The sequence below is a fragment of the Agelaius tricolor genome, unplaced genomic scaffold (assembly GCF_023055355.1).
Source record: "Agelaius tricolor isolate 1412-34295 unplaced genomic scaffold, bAgeTri1.0.p SCAF_18, whole genome shotgun sequence".
NCBI classification, from domain to species: Eukaryota; Metazoa; Chordata; class Aves; order Passeriformes; family Icteridae; genus Agelaius; species Agelaius tricolor.
In genome coordinates, this window is record NW_027269278.1 from 3,888,135 (window position 1) to 3,908,019 (window position 19,885).

A 19,885-nucleotide genomic window follows, 5' to 3' on the forward strand; every position below is an offset into this window, starting at 1 on the left:
AGGAGGAAGGGTTTTATCCTGGCACATCCATTGGTTGGGGTGGCAGGGCTGGCCACCCTCAGTGGTGCCCATTCCTCTGTCCTTGCTCCAGCGCAATGTCCCAGCCCCGAGGGGCTCACACAGCTGCACTGAGGGACCATTGTCCTGCTTCCTGCGGGTCTGAGAGACCTTGAGACACAGTGAGGGGGGAAAGGAGTCTGCATGGGATGGAAGGAGCTGGTGAGGGAAGCTAAAGGACACAGGAACTCCCTGAAACATGGAAGGAAAGGAAAAGGGAGAAGGTTTCTCCATAGCAATGACAAAGAATAGGTGAGGAGAGGCATTAGTGCATTGCTAAGGAGAATGGTGGATATTCCCATTTGTGCTCAGAAACCCACTGGGACACAACAGCTGTTGAGCTGCTGTCCCAAGACAGACCCAAAACATCAGCTTTCCCACCATCTGGACATGGGTACCGGCAGCAGCCACTCAGCTGGAGGCACACATGGAGCACTTGGGATGCTTGGAGGCACCTGGGAATCCACAGCACATTGGTGGCACAGGAAAAGAGGAGCAGGCGCTTTCCAGGAGGGTGTGGGACATCCTTGCTCCTGACCTAGATAAACACAAAATGGGAAGGAGAACGGGGGACCCTGACTGAGCGAGAAGGGCAGAGAGCAGCATGGTGTGTGCCAGACCAAAACCATGAATTAGGTCCTGTCCAGTCCCAAGGAAATCCCGTTCTGCTGGAGCGGGGCTGGCAGCAGGAAGGCGGCTGCCAGGACCGGCTTCCGCAAGACTTCCTCTCCCATGGCCCTTCGTTAGGGAATTAGGACATAACGAGACCAAGGCAGCAGAGAGGAAACAGCGCCCGGGGAGCCGCCGCTGGGGGAGCTTGGGGGCTCTGCCCTGGCCCTGCGTGCTCTCATTAGGGAGGGGAGGAGGAGCAGGCAGAGGCTGGCAGGAGACCCATGGCTGGGGGGCAGCGTGACCATGCGGATGCCTGGAGCAGCCTGGAGGGTGCCCAGCCAAGGGAAAACCAGGGCACCCCACAAACCAAGCCAGCAGGATGGTGGGGGGGAGAGGGGGTGAGAGGGGAGCTGGGGAGCAGTGGGAGCAGCAGGAGCAGTGGGAGCAGTGGGATCATGGGGAGTAGTGGGAGCAGTGGGAGTAGTGGGAGCAGTGGGATCATGGAGAGCAGTGGGATCATGGAGAGCAGTGGGAGCAGTGGGATCATGGGGAGCAGTGGGATCACCAGGATCAGCAGGAGCAGTGGGATCAGTGGGATCATGGGGAGCAGTGGGATCATGGGGAGCAGTGGGATCACCAGGATCAGCAGGAACAGTGGGAGCAGTGGGATCAGCAGGAGCAGTGGGAGCTGGGGAGCAGTGACAGCAGTGGGAGCAGTGGGATCAGCAGGAGCAGTTGGATCACCAGGATCAGCAGGAACAGTGGGAGCAGTGGGATCAGTGGGATCATGGGGAGCAGTGGGATCACCAGGATCAGCAGGAACAGTGGGAGCAGTGGGATCAGTGGAATCATGGGGAGCAGTGGGATCATGGGGAGCAGTGGGAGCAGTGGGATCAGTGGCATCACGGGGAGCAGTGGGATCATGGGGATCATGGGGAGCAGCAGCATGTGGGGGTGCAGGCTCTGTGCCATGGAACGGAGGGTTGGGCACAGAGCTGATGAGCTGGCACGGGACATCAGGCACATGCCAGCAGCTAAACCTGCATGGGGCCATCTCCAGGCTCAGTGTGGGCAGGTTGCGGCACCCATCCCAGCCATGAGCACCCTCAGGAGTGATGGGGCTGAGCCCCAAAGGGGGTGGGATGGAGAGCATGTATCCACAGGGCTGGAGCTCGTGAGGGTGGGTGTGTTGGATCCCATTGAGTGGGTGGGGTGGAGCTGTGGGGATGGAAGGGTTGGATCCTGGGTGAGTGGATGAGCTGGAGCCCATGTGGGATACCCAGAGCCCCTCATCTGTCCCTGAAATCCCCCTCCCACCCCTGCTGTAGGATGTTTTTCTATCCACACATCCCTGGGACAACCTGGCCTTTGCCCTTCCAGGCTCCAGCCTGGATGTAGCCCCAGCTCCAGCTGCAGCACCCACAACCAGCAGGTGACAATGCTGGAATAGCCCTAGCTGCTCTCCCTGGGGGCTCTGAGCCCACTGCCCCCTTTCTCCTGGGATCAGGGAGGCTGAATCCCCCATGACCTCCTTGCAGCTCCATCTCTGGGAGCTGCTGGCCTTTCCAAGCCGAGCAGAGGGGAACACCTGCCCTCCCAACCTGGCTCCCCGTGTCCTCCCCACACAGGGGCAGCGGGGACGGCGCTTTCAGTCGCTCGCTATTTTTAATTGCTCTTTCCCAGAAAGGCTGGTGCAGGCTCCTAAAGCTGCTTCCAGCTGGGAGTTTGGAAAGCTGGTTCCAGTTAGGCGCCCGGCGCTCGCTGCGCTTGGAGCTGTTATTTTTAGAAGGGCTGAAGGCAGCAGCCCCACTCCCCAGGCTCTGCTCGGCTCTGGCCATGTCCCCTGGTCGGCAGGACCCCGCTGCACCCTTGGCTGGGGACATTTTGCTGGTGTAATTCTATGACTGCCCTTTTTTCCTGGTGCTTTTTTGGCAGGGAGGGACTTTCATCTCCCCGTGTCAAGCTGTGCAGCCAGGAAGACCAAAGGCAGAGGATATGAGCAGTGGTCATCCCTGAAGGGCCGAGGCGCAGAGCAGCATCTTCTGGTTTTAATTAAAAACCATCCGCTGGCAAAGTTTGATGGCGTGAGCGGTGCCTGGGCCAGGACGGGACCAGCAGGGAGCGTCTCCAGGGGAGCGACCGGCACCGGGGCCGGGGCTGCGCTGCCAGGGCCTCTGCCCCGCGTCCGAGCTCCGCCCCGCGCCCGGGCTCGTCCTGCTCCTTCCCCTGCTCCCTCCCCTGCTCCTTCCCCTGCTCCCTCCTGCCTCCTCCCCTCTCCCCAGGGACCCCAAGGCCACGCTCTGCCATCGCTTGGTCACCCCATCCATGGCCGTGACCCCTTAGAGCTCTTCCCATGCTCGCTGAGGTTCCCCAGGGCTGCCCAGCTTGGGGGGTGTGGGGCAGAGGGCTGGGGGTCCCCCCCAGAGCCGATTATCCCAGGGATAATATCCCATCCATCCATTCCCGGGCCCTGCCATAGACCCCAGACATTTGCCACGGGCACTGTCCCCTCGCTGTGACCCCCATCTCTCTGCCGCGGGGCTCCCCCATCACTGGGACCCCCCAGTCCAGTCCCACCCTCTGCACACCCCTCTTCCCTGGAGCTCACCCTCTCCCATGACCCCATCCCATCCCCGAGCCCCCAGCCCTTCTCTGCAGGGCTGTGACCCCATCCCTGCTCCGAGGGGCTCCCCAGCCCCCCCGAGCCGCGCTGCCTTCACCCCGGTGCGATTTTCCCGTCACATCAAATTCGCCCAGCCCGAGCCCGGCGCGGCCGCTAATCAGCTGGATTATCTGCGCCCCCTTTCTCCAGCGCTCCTGCTGTCCGTGCTGCCCCGCCCGGGCGCGGGGGCTCATCCCACCGCCCTCCTCCTCCTCCTCCTCCTCCTCCTCCCCGGAGCCACCTCCATCCTTCCTTCCCACCCTGCAGCCCCCCCGGCCGGAGCGCGGCCAGCTGGCTTTGCCTGCATTTCGGCTTCAACCTCCCCCAAGGATTCCTAAATCTGATAAGGGAGGGGGGTGCTGCTTTCAAAGGAGCGGGGTTGACCTTTGCCGCTGCAACGAGAGCCGCATGGAGGAAAAAAATTGGCTGCGGCGAGCGGGGGGGAGCGAGCGAGCGAGCGAGCTGCTGTGGTTTTACAATCCCTAAATAACGCCGGGAGCTGAGCTGTAAACACATGGCGGTATTGCCTGAGCGTGTCCGCACCCCCTCGATGGAAACCCAGCCTGGAAAATACTCCGACCTTAAAGGGGAAAAAATAAAAAGGAAAGAAAACAGCTTTCGAGAGAAAAAAAAAAAAAAAAAAAAGAGAGAGAGAGAGAGGGGAAAAAAAAAAAGGAAGAAATCTCGTGAATTATTTAGCGAACGGTTCCAATCCGACGGCTAATTCTGGCGGCAGACGCCGGCGGCCGGAGCCTGGCGTTGGGAGATGATGATGATGATGATGATGATGATGATGATGGCTATCGGCGGGGCTGGCGGGGGCTCCCAGCCCGGGGGCCCAGCGGCGCCGCACGGGTGAGGGCAGAGCAGGGAGCCCTGGCCGGTGTCACCTGGCCCTGCCTGCTGCGTGTCCCTCGTGCCCTGGGGACAGAGCACCCCAGCAGCAGAAGGGGAGGTGCTCCCACACAGCCCCGTCCCCTGCTCATCCCAGAGACACGCAGAGAGGAAACCCCATCACCCGGAAAGAGCCCCGGCCCCAGCATCCCCTCCTCAGCACCCCCGGCCCCGTGGGCACCCCAAAGCGTGCCCTGTTCCCGGGGACTGTCCCCCACGCTGCCCGCAGCGCCCCGGCAGCCGGGACAGCGCCCACCCCGTCCCTTCTCACCTGCGTCTTCCCAATTTTTTTTTTATTTTTTTTTCCTCGGAAGCAACTAACACTTTTCTTTGAAGAGCAACAGATGAGCGAGACCCTCCCAGCGCCTTTTATGATGTTAAATTTATTGCCTGGCTCCACAATTGCCATTTTAATGACGAACGCTCCCACGGCTTTAACGCGGCTGAGTGCTGGCATTGAAAACAGAAGCCGGGGGGGACACGCTGTCTCCGGTCTCCTGGAGGAGAACGGATTCCAGCCCTTTTCCTGATCCTTGCACAAAGTTTTGCCAAATAGATAATGTGTTTTATAATTTCCAGACGGCGCTGTGCTGGTAAGGGAGGCCCTCTGCTGGCACCGGGCTGATGGGGAGAGCCCCGGGAAGCAGCTGGGAACCACCAGCGAGGCCCCGAGCCTGGGAGACACCTCTGGCAAGGTGTGCCTGGAGAACCGAGCCTGCAGATCCATGTCCAGCAAGCCAGGCCCAGGGAACCTCCGTTCTGGAGGTGCTGGGGAGCTCCCAGAGGTGAGCACAGGGAATTGAGCCCACGGGAAGGAGCCTGGGAAATCGAGTTGGGGAAACCAAAGGGAACCAGAAAAGTGAGGCCAGAGCCAGGAGCAGAGACCTGGCCCTGGAGAAAGGTGCATGAACAGAGCAGCCCTGAGGGTCACGCCTGGGCTGGGCCCAGCCCCAGCCCTGCTGCATCAAAAGGGAGCCCCAGTCCCTGCAGCCCTGCTGGGGCACAGGGAGGTGGCTGTGCACACCCAAAGGGAGCACCCCAGACCTTCCCTTGGCTGGGGAAAGCCCTGGTACCTCTGCCCCATGGGTGGGGCCATGTGGGAATGTCTGAGATGCTGGGAGGGAAGGGCGGCAGTGATGGCAGCTTTGCCATGGGGTGTGATGGAGCTGCCACAGCCCCACTGTGTCCCAGATGGGGCTGGTAAATGTTCCCTCTCCACTGGGCACAAAGCCCATAGGTGACAGTCCCCACACTGGGAGTCCCCAGTCCTCTCCAGGAGGGCATCAGGGCCCTGCCAGAGGACAAGGATAAGTGTGGAGGTGGCAGTGTGGGGCCAGCCATGCAGACCCACACCAGGGATTTCATCTGAGGACATCAACTTCTACCAGGAGATGCTTTATTTTTTTCAACAGTGCCTGAAACTCGGCCTGGGTTATCAGGAAGATATTAAATTGCTGCTGGAAGCGACACCAGTGAGGTGGAAAAGCCATGCTGTGCTCTTACCTCTTCCCACAAGGTCGAGGCAGGCAGCCCCGGGGGACGGCGCGTTCGCCCGTCCTTCCTGTAGCAAGGATCACATGTCAGAGCCAAGGAAGCCTGGAGAAAATGAAACCCGTGAGCTCACCGCCCTCCTGAGCGCAGGCGCCAGCCCTGCCCGAGGTCCCCAGGCCTGGAATGCCAGCTGGGGTGGCCTGGCAGCAGTGCCAGTGCCAGGAGGATGCCACGTCCCCAGGGACAGCAGCATTCCCCCGGTGTGGGTGTCCCTGCAGCTGGGGTGTGCAGTGAGGGAGTTTGAACCCTGTTGTGCTTCACTGCCTGATGGGGAAGGACCTTCCCATGGGAAGAAGCTGTCAGCCTTGGCAGAACACAGCTGCAAAAGTCTCCTGAAGGCCTTCAGCCAGATTTCCTCTGGGGATCCAAGTTCCTGCTTGGGCAAAGGGATAGACAGATGGGTTCAGCCCTGGTGGCACTGGCACATTTTGCCCAGCTCAGGCTTGGGGCTGGGTTTTTTCCAGAACAAGGTAAGTGCTGTTGCCTTTGTGGCACAGTGGAGGGACAGAATCAAAGAGAAAGGCAACAGAGTCCTCAGGAGAGCCTGTGTGGGCATGAGGGCTCACCTGGAGACCCCCAAGAACCCCAGACAGGGACCCCAAGCTGCCCACGCCTCAGTCAGCTGGGACCATCACTGGAGAAGGGACATCATGAGTAACACTGCCTGGGAGGGACAAGAGGTGCCAGGACTATGAGTTTGGGACCTGGGGACAGTGAGGGATTGCCCAAGATGGCAAGAGGAGCAAGGGGAGGATGGAGGAGAGATCCAAGGGAGCACCTAGAGACAATTGTCCATGGGGCTGCTAAAGCTCCAGGCTGAGCCAGACCTCTTCCCAGGGCACCCTCTGCTCTCCCAACTCTGCTGACATTCCCCAGCTCAGAGGGGGAGCAGAAAAGCAGCTCAGCTCCCATCTTCCCCTCCAGATACTTTCTCCTTCATCACCCTCTTCCTCCTCGAACCAGCCCAGCTCTGCACCTTGGCTCTGCCCCTTCCCAACCACCAGGACTGGTTTTTCACGTTCCCACTGGGCATCCCCCACAAGGATCAGGGTTTCAGTGGATCCATGGACCCCTTGGCACCGCCCAGTGCCAAGGGGGCACTCTGGGGAGAGTCTCCAGTTTCACTGGTGGCACAGGCAATGCAGTGCACACACACACACACACACAGACTCACAAACCGCCTCTCCCGGCCACCACAGGGGCTTCAGAGCCCTCCCCAGGGCCAGCAGGGACAGGGGCAGCCCCAGCCCTTGGCACAGCCCAGCCCGGGCAGGGACGGCAGCAGGCAGGCAGGAGCCGAGCGGGGATGCTCCAGCAGCTGCCGCCAGCACGGCTGGCGGATGCCCTTCGGCCAGGAGCAGCCAGGCTTTTTTTCCAACCCTTCCCAGAAAAAAAAATACCCAAAAAACCAAAAAAAACAACCCAAGCCCCATAACAAGCTGTAGCGAAGCAGCGAGGAGGCGGCAGATAAGAGGCTGGAGCCGCGCGGAGGCCTCACGGAGATGAAAGGCGATTGCGAACGAGCCTCCCCATCCCCTGCGGACAAAAGAGCTCCTAAAATATTAACGAGGCCCCCGTGCCGCCAGGTCCCCCGGCCCCCAGCGCCGGCAGGAGCCGGCGGTGCCCGCCTGGGTCCGGGGGGATGGAGGCACAGCGGGGAGAGCGCAGGATGCTCATTAATTACCTCCGACGGGCCCCTCAGGGAGCCGCTGCCACCTCCCCAGCGGAGCGGCCTTTAAAGAGCACCGAGCAGGGGCTGCGCGGGCATGGGGGCCCCTCGCTGCCATCTCGGCCCCCGCGGGGGCAGCCGCAGCCCCCCAGAACCGCCCAGGTGGATCTGGGGAGAAGCTGGGGCAGCTCAGGGGGTGTTTGCACACCAGCAGCAGGGTGGGGAATGGGGAACAGGGCAGGGCGCTCGCTCCTGCCTCGTTTGTGTCTGCGGGTGGCTCATCAGGCCCAGAATGGGGATGGGGTCCCGGGGGTGGGGTCCTGTGGGAGCGGCCCGGCCCTGAGGGGAACGGGACACGGGCACTGCTGTGCTTGGGCACGGGCACCGCTCCTGCCGCGTTCCCTCCTGTGCTTGGGCACGGGCACCGCTCCTGCCGCGTTCCCTCCTGTGCTCGGGGCACAGGCACCGCTCCTGCCGCGTTCCCTCCTGTGCTCGGGGCACGGGCACCGCTCCTGCCGCGTTCCCTCCTGTGCTTGGGGCACGGGCACTGCTCCTGCCGCGCTCCCTCCTGTGCTTGGGGCACGGGCACCGCTCCTGCCGCGTTCCCTCGCCATCGGCTGTCCCAGTGCCTCAGTGGCTCTGTCCCCACTGGTGCTCATCCTCAGAGCCCACCTGTGCCCAGCACAGCCGGCCCGTGTGCTGCAGCCCCGGCTCCATTTCTCGGCGGGGACAGGGGTACGGTGACACGGGCAGCCAGGCCGAGCACTCTGGGGACTGGAGGTGGCCTGGTGGAAGCAGCCTCCATGCCCCGAGCCCATCCATCCCCCAGAGCTGCCCCGCTCCCTCCTGACGGCACGGCCCAGCTGGGCAGAGCACAGGGCTGGGTGCCAGGGGCAGCAGGAGAAGGGGGGGATGTTTGTGATGTTTGTGCTCCTCGGAATGTGGCGCCGGGAGCAGGAGCGGGATAACAACAGCTCCAGCTCTGGGTCGGGAGCGGGTCCACACGCGGCCCTCAGACTGGGGGATTTGCATAGCACAGATGGCAGCCCAGGAATCCCAAAGCATCAATCCCAAAGCATCCCCCGAACCGCGGCAGCTGAAGGGCTCGGTGGCTCCGCGCAGCTGCCGGAGGGAAGCGGAGCTGCCCCGGCCTCCAGGGCACAGCGGGCACGGCACGGGCACACCGGGCATGGCACGGGCACAGCGGGCATGGCACGGGCACACGGGCACGGCACGGCACGGCCAGCACCCTGCCCAGCCATGGGGCAGCGATGGAGGGGAACGTGCGGGCGCCGGACCCTGCCGGGAAGGAGCCGCACGGAAGGGCTGGAGGGCATGACATGTGAGAGACGACGGGAGCTAAATTTACACGGCGGCGGAGCGAGCTGCCTCCAAGGAGACGTGAGCACCGGCTATAAATACCTGCGAGGAAACAACGGGGACAGGGCCGGTGAATTATTCACAGGCGCAAGATGGCAGGGCACGGAGCGAGCCGGGCCGGGAGGAGGGAGCTGGGGCCGGGGGCAGCCCGGGATGGGCCCGGCTGTGGGGCAGCGGGACAGCCAGGGCTGGGACAGCCCCTGTGCCCGGAGCTCCTCAGTGGCGGTGTGAGGGTCCCAGGGGTGAACCCCAGCCTGGCACCGTGGGTGCCTCCTCCAAGCGGGTGGCTGGCACCAGGGATGGCCGCTGGAGGGAGGGCGCCGCCAGGTTGTGGGTGCCCCCGTCAGACAGGGGGTGAGGGCAGGTCCGGCATCTCCTATCCGGGCCCTGAGTCCACCAGAGGGGACTGCAATAAGGTGATGTCCCATGTCCCCTGCGCCGGAGGCACCCCCAGCCTGGCCTGTCCCGCTCCGTGGGTTTCCCAGAGGATGCTGAGCAGACACAGCAGCAGGACAAGCCCTTTGTGTCTGCAGGAGACACTTGGGAGAGGATTTGGGGGCTGGAGCGTCGCGGAGCACATCTGCTCCACTCGGGCTTCACGGGCTTTCAACGATAATAATCAAAAATAGAAATAACAACGAGTTTTATTGCTGCTAATGAGAGCAGGTTCCTAAATCCCCGTGCTGGCGGTGCCGTGCCCCGCTGGCAGCGCAGGGGGAACGGGGCAGCCCCGGCCCGGCCCGGCCCCGCCGCTTCCCGGCCTCTGCTGCCCTCGCCCGGCCGCGGGGAGCGGAGCGGGAGCGGGGACCCCCCTCCTGCAGGTATTTCCGAATTCGGGCCCTTCTGGGGGGATATTTCCTCTTTTCAGCTGGATTTTTTCACCCACACCGAATGAAGGAAAGAGGAGACGCTGCTGTCCCTCAGCCCCCTCCGCTTGTCCTCGCCTTCCCCCCGCTCCCGGCTGGGGATTCTCCTTGTGCCCAGCTCCACTCCCAGCTGGAAAGCCCAAAGCTGTCCTTACAAACCACACCTGAATGAGAAATGCTTTGCCATGGAGGTCCAGCAGCCTCTCCCCTGGCCAGCCCAGCCCGGCCCACCCCTTCCACCAGGAGCTTTAAGGTCCTTTCCAACTCAAACCAGTCTGTGACTACAATTCCCACATCCTTGTTTCCCCAGCAGCAGAACTTCTGCCCTGTGACCCCCCAGCACTCCAGGGGTCCCTTGCAGCCTCCCACAGCCCTTGGTGAAGGCACAGCAGTGCCCAGGGTGCCACATCCCTGCTTGGAGCAGCATCCCTGCCCTGCCTGTAATCACATCCCCCAGCATTCCTCCTCCTCCTGCTGGAAAGGCCACAGGCAGCCAGGACACAACACTCCTGCCTGGCTCGGGTCTGAGGGAGCTGGAGGGGGCTGTGAGCTCCAGGGCCAGCACAGGGCCCTGCCTGGCAGGATCCCAGCCCCAGCTCTCCCAGCAGCTCTGGCCTTGCCATGGCTCCATCCTTCCTGCTTCCTGAAGACGTCCTGGAGCTTCCAGCAGTTCCCAAAAGCAGGAGGGATGGATTCTCTTTGGAAAGAGTTTCTGGATCTGGTGGTTTCACCTCAGGGGCAGGCTTGGCTTGGGCTTGAGGAAAGGATCAGCAGATCCTTTATTTACACTGAGAGGTTTGGGGACTCTGGGTCTCAGCACCAGCTCCAGTCCTTTTCCACAAAAAAATCCCTGCAACCAAAGGGAATGGCACAGGCTGGAAGGCAGAGCTAGGGAAAAACCCCCCCAAACCTAGAAACACTCAGTGGTTTACAGTGGCTACACAGCCAAGGGCTTAACCAAGAGGATTCAGTGCTCAAATGCTGCTAATGCAGCTCAGGGCTGGGATGGACATGGCCTGGCAGAGAGACAACTTTGCCAGGAGAAAAAGGGAAAAGACAACAGGAAAGCAGAGGAATGGGCTGAACAGTAGGAGTTTTCATTCAGCTCATGGAGACTGATGCAAGTCACCCCCAGGGCACAGGATGCATGAGAGGACTCAAAGCAATCCCACTGCAAAGCCCCTTGCATTTTGTACCAAAAGGGCCTCACCAACACTTTCCTGAGGCTCATCCCGTGTCATTCCCTCAGCCCTGGCTCCAGGCACTGCCACAGGAGGTGCTCCCAGTTCTGCCCCATCTGCTCCTCCCTGGGGCTGGGGCTGTGTCATCCATCACCCATTTCCAAAAAGCCTCTGGTCAAGGATTTGGGCATTCCTGGTGGGTGCCTTACAGAGGCCAGCACAGCATTTTTGAGTGGAGTTACTTGCCCAAGGCAGGATTTGACATAAGGGAAGATTTCAGCATTTAAATACAGAGTCTGTGCTTACCTGTCCTGTGTCAGCCCAGACTGCAGCGCTTGCACTCGATGATCTCTGAGGTCTTTTCCAGCCTACATGATTCTCTGATTCGAACAATTACCCCATAACAAACCAAATAAAACCTACTTGACAAAACCCCATCCTCCCATGGAGTGTCCAGCATCACAGGCTGGAGCACTGAGTGCTCTGTGTTGGCACTCAGGGTTACAGCAGGAGAAATCTCCCAGGGAGCTTTATGGAAGTGGTGAATCCAGCAGGGTCAATCCCATCTCTGACTCAATAGGATCAATGTGCAGCTGAAGCTCACCTGGCCCAAGGTGCCACAGCTGGGCTTTATCTCACACACACCTTTATCTCTGCAGGTGAGTCCCCACATGCACCTGCTTGGACACAAGAACATCCAGGAACTGCTGTCACCTCTCTGTCCCACATCACCCTGCTCACACATCCTCACCCACTGCTCCATTCTGCTTGTTTTCCTGAAAATCAGAACTCTTATCCCACACAGTCCCAAGCAATGGGGATAAAAAAGAGGGGACAAATCAGAGAAGTTGTGCACAGGGTTAATCAGGGGAGCAGGAATGTCGGGACATCCCTCCTGCAGCTGTGCAGGTGACAGCCAAGGGTGAGTTATGAGGACAGTGATCCCTTCCTGGAGCTCTGGTGACTCCAAGTTACTCCTCTGTTCCCTGCAGCTCCTGGCAGGAGGTTTGAACCATATGGGGTCAGCCTCTTCTCCCAGGACAAGAGGAAACAGCCTCAGGTTGTGTCAGGGGAGGTTCAGGTTGGATATTAGAGAAAAGATCTTCACTGAAAGGTGGTTGGGCATTGGCACACACTGCCCAGGGATGTGGTGGAGTCACCATCCCTGGAGGTGTTAAAAATAAAAATCTATGGATGTGGCACTTTGGGACATGGCTTAGTTGTGGCCTTGGCAGTGCTGGGGGAACTGTTGGACTCCTGATGGGGTTTTCCATCCTCTCTGCCTGATATCCTGCAGAATTCCTGCTCCCCACGCTGAACTGGCCACGCACAGAGCTCCCAGAGAGCCCCAGACAGCAGCACTGCAGTGACTCACTGAGCTCCAGGGCAGGGGGCAGACAAATAATCCCCATCCCAAGCTGTAGGGGAGGTTGTTTCAATAAAAACTGGCTAAACACTGACCCAAGAATAGCCACAAGGCAGGGGGATCAAAGCTCCCAAACAGCACAACTGCCTTGGGCACTCAGGGGGAGCACAGAGAGGGTTTAGACACAGAACACCAGTTCTGCTGAAGGCATTCCATGGCTACCAGCTTTCTGGGCACACCAGAAAGCTCTGCAGCAGTCACTCCATGGCTGCCTTTCTCCATCAGAACAAGGAATTAATGCTCCCCCCTTCAGAACACTGGCACTTGCTCCCAGCTGTGGGGGCCAAGGCCAGCTTGTTCCTTTCTGCCAGCCTGGCCAGCCCAGATGGCTCCTCCAGAGGCAGCAGCAGGGCAGGATGAGCCTCCCCAGGCACCTCCAACAGCTTCAGCTGGGCAAGGGCAGGACCACAGAGCTTCTGCTGGGCACAGGGACCACAGACACCGGGGAGAGAAAAGTTTGGGGTATGCTGATTGTGGCTTCAGGACACCAATTCACTTCTTATTCAAAACGCCATTTTTATCTATACCCCAACAACCAGCTCTTCCAGGCAAAGAAATGTTTCGAGTTGAGCAACAATCAGATTTGCTGAGGAAAGGAGGAGAATGGTAAATACACCCAACCCCCTCTCGCCCCGAGGTGGTTTCACCTGACTAGACAACAATGAAAACGAAATCTTCTCACCCAGGGAAGGAGGGGGTGGACACAGAGAGGCAGCAACACAATAAAATAGAACCTGTGGGTGCCAAATCCAGGTTAGAGAAAGCCATGAGCTGTGGGAACCAACAGCTCCAGCTTCCCCAGCAGCCCCTGTGCCTTGTGCTCTGGCTCCTGAGCTGATCCCAGGTTTTCTCAAGTGACCCCACTGCATCAGGGACTGGATCAAGCTCATGATGAAATCAGAGCACCAACAAACTTTCTATCAAGTCACAACTTCCAAAAAAGAAGGGGACAGTGTAGGGCTTGGTGAGAGCATAGGGATTTCTGCCACTCCAGCTCACCCAGAAAGCCCTGCCTGTGGTCAGAGGGAGCCAGGCTTTGCAGGAAGCTTAAAAAACAAGATGAGGGTGACTGGAGAGAGTTGAGAGAGGGACAGTGCAAGACTGGAACCTCGGGGAGAAGAGACAGAGCAGCCACAAGAGGGAAGGAAGCAACGTGAGCCAAAATAAACAGGCAAAAGGCACAGGTAAAGCAAAAACAAAACAAACAAACAAAAAAAAGGCAATCAAGCCAGAGAGTTTAAGGGAATTATTTAATGGTGATCAAATTGCAACACAATACAAGAGTACAGACAGTGTTAGCATGGATGCAGTCACACACACTTCCAGGGGAGGGAGGGGCAGCCAGGACAGGCTGCAGGGATCCCTCCCAGTGCAGTCACACACACAGGGCTGGGTCTCCACGCCTCCCCAGAGCTGCACAGCAGGATCTGTCCTGCTTTGAACCTTCCAGACACCCTCAGTGCTCTTGTCCCTGTGCATTCCCTGTAAGAAACCACATTTGCTAAACCCCAACAACTGAGATCTGCAGCTTTTGCTCCAAGCCTACCCAAAGAGCCAGGGAATGGATGGAAGCAGGAACTGTGGGGATGAAACTCCATTCCAGCTACAGGAGAGGGAGGGAGGCTTCCCTGATGCTGCAAGGATGAGAAGACTTTTCTGAGGTTCTGTATTTCATGGGGACAGCCTTCCTGCCACTCACATACACCTCCAGGCTTCTTTTCTCCAAGAGGTGACTTCCAAACTCTGCCTGGATGCACTGGCATGCCTGGAGCCTTAGCCAAGGGCTCCTCCACCTGGAATGGGAGTGCTGAGCACATTCAGAGGTGGTTTCTTGTCCTGGTTCTTTAGAGCAAGGTGACACATTCACTATTGGGAGCAGTTTCTCCACCTCCCACACCCCCAGAGGCTCCTGCCTTGCTCCCCCAACAAAGAGCTGCTCAGGCACCAAGAAATGCCCCTGTCACTGGGCACAGCTCCCCTCGGGATCCTCATCTTCTCCTGCACATCAGAACTGGGAACACGAGCAGCTCCAGAGATGTTTTGCTGCTGAAGATGACCAAGACTGTAAAAACCAGAGCCAGGCATTGCTGTCTGCAGGCACAGCTGCCAAACAGCAGGGACCAGACCTCCAGAGGCATGGGACAGTGAACAGTCTGCTACACCCACTAAGGACACAAGATCACATCCAAGTTAGCCCTGCTGGTTTTCCCACATCATCTGTTGGATGCAGACTGAACAGAAGAGTCTGAGGATACTTTTGGATGCAGCTCAGTTGGAAGCATTGGGATAATATGGTAATAACTGAATTAAAAAATCTCTCTTGCCTTGCCCAAAAGCTGTGACAGAAATGCAGCAGCACATCCACCACAGGACAAGCTGGGTGTTTGAAGCACAGCAATCAGGTCTCCAGCACTTCCCAGGATCAGCTCCATCCCACTCTGCAGGTCCTTGGAGGTTGGGAATGTTTAAGCCAGTTCTGCACAGACAAGTGGTTGCTCAGTGCTGAGCCAAGAGAGGTTCCAGAACACAGGGATCACATTCCTGCTCTGGGTCACTCTGAGCACTGGACAGGCACTGATGAGCACAAGGAATGCATCCAGGCACAGTGTTCCAGCTTTGCTGCCAGACCTGGGGGGTTCTAAGCAGCCCAGCACTATCTTTAAATAAAACACACTTAGCACATGACAGGGGAAAAGGGAATTGCATGAACAATCCACATCCACAGAAGGCCCAACACAAAGAAAGCCAAGCAAAGGGAATCAGGCAACTTAAATTACTAAATCAAGGTAAAAAACTGCACAGGGATGGAAATGGAAAAGGTTGATGACATGACAAGCTCAGGATTCCTAGAAAGGAAGTGACCAGAGCCCCTGGCCTCATGTGCTGTTTGACATTACAACAAACTCAATGTACAGCTTCCAAGGAGCAAGATTCTAGTCCCAAAAATAGCTAAGCTGGGTCAGGTTTGCAGTTAAATGCTAAAGGCTCCTGCATCTAGCTCACAGTGCAACCCTCAACAACAAATGGCCAAGCCACAGGAGGCATGCAGAGCACATCCTCCCCTCTCAAACATCAGCAGACCTGCTTTCAGTGCACCACAACTGTGGTCATGCCATCAGCAAAAAGGTCAGAACTGTTTAAACAGCTCACTGCAAATGAGCTCATCCCAACATGAGCAGATGTGTTAATGCATCCTCCAAGCTGAAGCTGTTACAGGTTCAGGATTGTTTCAGGGCGTGAGTGGTTTGTTCATGTCCTGTCACCTCATGCTCATGGCTCCTGGCCCACCAGAAAGAGAAACCATCCTCCTCCTCAGCTCCCTCAGCTGTCACTGCTGCCTCCTCTCTGTCTCCACTCCCATACGGTCTCTGATCTCTTCCAGTGACTGCCAATTTCCAAAGGCAGCCAGATCTGCCACAAAAATCATTCTTGGGTGGCTCAGTAGCAAAGCAGTTACAGAGAATCCCCCCAGACTGTTCACAGTCAGTGCAGCCCCTTCCCTGCACTTCTCAGCGAGCCCAAGGAAAATCACAGGAGGGCAACTCCACCATGGCCAAGGTGAACTGGGGAGTCCAGCAGGAGCACAACAGGTCAGGAGAGGCAAGGCCATGGATCCAGGCTGCCACCAACCCCAGCCACACCAGCAGCCACCAACTTACACTCCAGTCTGGCTGCCACAGGTGTTATCCAGGGTCACAGGCTGCTTCCCAGACACCCTGTGGGTAACACGAGTTCCAGGTGACCCAAGCTGAGCTTGCAGCCCTGCAATGTCTCCCCTTCCCCTGTGACCCTACAGTGTCCCTCAGGCAGGACAGTGGCCACGTGCTCCCTTCCTTCTCCAGAGCAGCAGAGGGACACAGCTCCCTGCAGGAGGGCTCACACCTGCCCAGCACCAGAGAGATGAGACAAGAGGAACAGATTTAGACCAAAAGCAGTGGACATTTATTCCTCGTTTGTGCAAGAGTGTCAAGATGCATTTGGGAATGGCTGGGACAGACCCTGTGGCTGGAGAGCCAGCGGCTCCAGCCTCTCCTGCCCGATGGCTTGGGTTACAATTCTACTAAGAGGAGATAAACTTGCAGACTCACCTACTGTCACACCAACGATGCTGGCAAATACACTTGTATACAAAGAAAAGTTTCAAACTACATTTTTTTCACTAGATTCAAGTGAAGACTTTGTTCCAAAAAAAAAAAAAAAAGAAAAAAAAAAGACACATACAAGTACAATTTAAAACTGTATGAACATTTGCAAATGTTTAGTGCAAAGTAATTATGTAAAAGCTACATTTTATGAAAGTTTGTGCTGATGTGTTTGGTAGGTTTTTTTCTTTTTTTTACCCTTTTACATCCATTTTTTTAGTTACATAAGGTTTCACTTACCTACAGTACATATGCATTGTGTTAGGTCCCATGCAAGTGGGAGTAATACCATCAGGCTTTGTAAAATGTCACTCTGATTCGCATTTAGTAAACTGCTTATTTGGTTTAACAGTCAAGTTCCTGGCACACTACACATCCTGATTTCATCTAAGTGCTCAAGCTCCTGTTTGCCTCTTCAGGTGCCTTGTGTGATGCAAACCAAACTGCTTCACGACTTCAGCCCAAAAAGTTTTTTTTTAGAGAAATCCACCGTTAGTTTAAGCCTGTAACAAACTGCTCTGAAAATTAAAAGCCTATTCACACAAAGTTATATGTAATGACTGTAGTAATCAGTTTATTACACAGATTAATTCATTCTTGAACGTACAAGCTCCAGGGGAGCAGTTGGGTCTTTAAATACACACAAGTTTTCTGTCATATGGATTTTTTTTTTTTTACCCTTACATCCAGAAAGACCTAAGCAGTTAAAAAACTTAAGAAAAATAAGAGCTATTAGCTAGGTATTAACTGAGAAACCACATACAAACCAAAAAAAGTATGAAGGGAGGGAGAGAGTTGAAACAAATCAACATCACTTGATGCACTAATAGCTCCAATCCATTTAAATGGTGACCGGTTAAACTTAGACCTTAAACACAGGATGTGGGTACAGTTTCTCATTGGTCATAACATTTACCTAAGGTGTAGGTCCTTCAGAATAAAATGAATACAGAAACAGCTTCAAGTTCTTCACCTTGCTTTTCATAACTGTTATGAGTTTAAAAGGATTCCACTTAAAATCCTTCACGGATCAGCAACACTGTCCCTAGAAAATCTGAAACCCACCAGAACTCTCCCCATTCCCATTTGATTTCCCAATTTAACTCAGCAAGGAATGCTTTTAGGCTCACAAAGTTATGACTGAAGAACCAGCTTTTCACACACACACTTCTCTGCTAGGAGTCAATGTTGGTACGGGGAAATACAGTATTTCTAGTTTGTTGTTCCAAGTATGTACAACACGCAGCACTGCTGTATCAGGTAAACATGTGCACAGGGGAAGATGAGGCGTGGGCTCATAGAAAGCAGTCAAATGGAAATCAAAAGGACTTTCTCTTTCAGAGTTCCCCTATCTTTATTTGTAGAGGTTATCCAATAATTTCTTTAATTACATCGCATACTTCTGAGTCCATTCCCGAGCTATTCTGTTGTACCTGTATGTATAAAAAGAGGATTTATTTAACATGGCATCTGCACAGTATTTCAGCTCCACCACTCTAGTCTACACATGGCATGAAATCACAGTGCTATCATCAGTTTGTAAAACTGAAGAGCAAAATTAAACATTAAGCAAACAAGGGAAACAAGAAAGCCCACAGTGCTTCATGGAAAAGAAGTTCATGGTGGTATTTACAACAGGAATGTGAGATCTTTGTGATTGGAGACACAAAATGGAGCCACAGCAGGGCTGAGGGAAAGGATTTTCAGGAAGGCTTTATCTGTGCCTCCCCCAGCCCCATCTGCTGTGTCCCTGGGGAAACTCTTACTGTAGGGCTTCACTTGGTCATTGTGGAAAACAGATTAACATGTTCCCCCATCTCCTGCTTCCCTGCAAAGTTAAGCCCAGTACCTGCCATCAACTCATCTGCTAAACCCCAACAGCCTCATTTCTTCCTACACATTTGGCTATTTTGATGGCTGTCAGGAGACAATGATTTGTCCATCAGAATCTTTTTATTCTAAAGGCACAATATAATTAAGTTCCCAAGAAATCCCTGGCTTTTGCACCCAAATACTCTTTACAGCCAGAGGAAGCTGAGGATATTTGTGTAAACAAAGCACTTGTGTGATTAACTGCACTGCTAAAAGCTTCTCTCTGACAACAGAAGGCAAGTTGTTCATGTTCCACAGAATTTGCAGAGTAAGACACAGCCTGAAATTCCCTACAGTTATGTACACCAAGTTGGTTTGGTGTTGGAATTTAGTCTGTAGACAATGTTCTTTAGCTTAAACAATCTGACAATCCACTCCTAACTAACTCTCTCCTTCATATCACTGCTCAGAGATTACCCAAGGAGCAAGTCCTTCTGTTTAAATCCAAAATTTGTTTCCCTATTTTTGTAAAAACCAGGAAGGATTTCTGCACACTTAAAAGTGCAGATAATCATTGCTGATTGTGTATACAAACATGTGCTGCTGGTCTTGCAGCTCTCAAAACCAGGATGCATAAACTTCTCTAACATTGCTCCTCAAGTATGCAGTAGAAGAAGCAAATCTGTGGACTGTTTTCCCTTCCCTGATCAGGTCTGGAAGGGAATAGTGAGATAGAAGTGTTTACAACACTCAACTGTTAAAGTGCTTGTTAGCACTGAAATTTCTCTGTGCTTGCTGGAGAGTCCTCCTGCCCCACTTCTACACCACTGGTTCTTCCCTTGTGTTGTAGAGTGAAGGTAAAGCAGGGAGTTTGTTATTTCCTTGTATGACTCCAGACCCAGAGCTGCCATTGAATATTCTCCCGTTGGAGAAACTTGCTCTCCCTCTGGTGGTTACATGGGATTAAAGCAGCTCAGACGGTGGTAAAGATCCCAGGAAAAAAAAAAAAAAAAAACCAAACCCAAAAATCTCTAAGAAGACCACAGAGCTGTGATGTGCCTTTTTTCACTCTCACTCTTTTCCAAGAACCCTTCAGTGTGTAAGTGTGGATGCTGCCCTGTGAAATCCCATGGGTTTTGGTTTCCATACTCACTTTTCTCTATCTGTTTTGTAGATCCGTGCAATCTCAGGCACTAAAGGATCATCTGGATTGGGATCACACAACAGAGAACAGATGGACAAAAGTACTAAGGAGAGAAAAGAGACACTGAATTAGTTCCAGGACAGCTGAGGACACGTGCACCAGTCAGCCCATGCACTTCCTCCCCCTCCAGCCAGTAGCATCAGCAGCATTTATTTCAGTTTGCCAGGAGCACCAATCCCAGGTAACTCAGCTGAGTGATTTTGAATAAACTCCTTTTACCAGTGAACTACACAACTTTTCACAGGCACAGTATCACAGGGAGTAACCTCCTGGATAGGTCTAGCCAGCAGCAGCCTTAAACCACAAGGCAGAAGTGTTCTGCCTGAGTCTGGTACCTGAGAGTCCTCTGGGAAAACATCCTTGCTTTTGCACCTGAAATTCAACTGTTCCCTAAAGCAGCCACCTCACTGTTGGATGACTTGGAGAAGC

The 19,885-nt window shown here is 55.5% G+C and overlaps 1 protein-coding gene across 2 annotated transcripts in view; it reads right to left on the reverse strand.

Moving 5' to 3' along the window:
* Window positions 1–5,604: 5,604 nt before the first annotated feature.
* UBE2D2 (ubiquitin conjugating enzyme E2 D2) overlaps window positions 5,605–19,885 on the reverse strand; it is a 36,555-nt gene continuing 22,274 nt past the window's right edge. Inside the window, exons 6-7 of one of the 2 annotated variants that reach the window (XM_071443077.1) lie at window positions 19,406–19,499; window positions 5,605–5,821 (exon numbers count right to left, since the gene is read on the reverse strand). In XM_071443077.1, the coding sequence (XP_071299178.1) occupies window positions 5,806–5,821; window positions 19,406–19,499 (110 nt within the window). In that variant the 3' untranslated portion in view covers window positions 5,605–5,805. Of the gene's footprint in view, window positions 5,822–16,987; window positions 17,874–19,405; window positions 19,500–19,885 lie in introns of those variants that run through there. The other variant, XM_071443076.1, reaches the window with a different exon arrangement.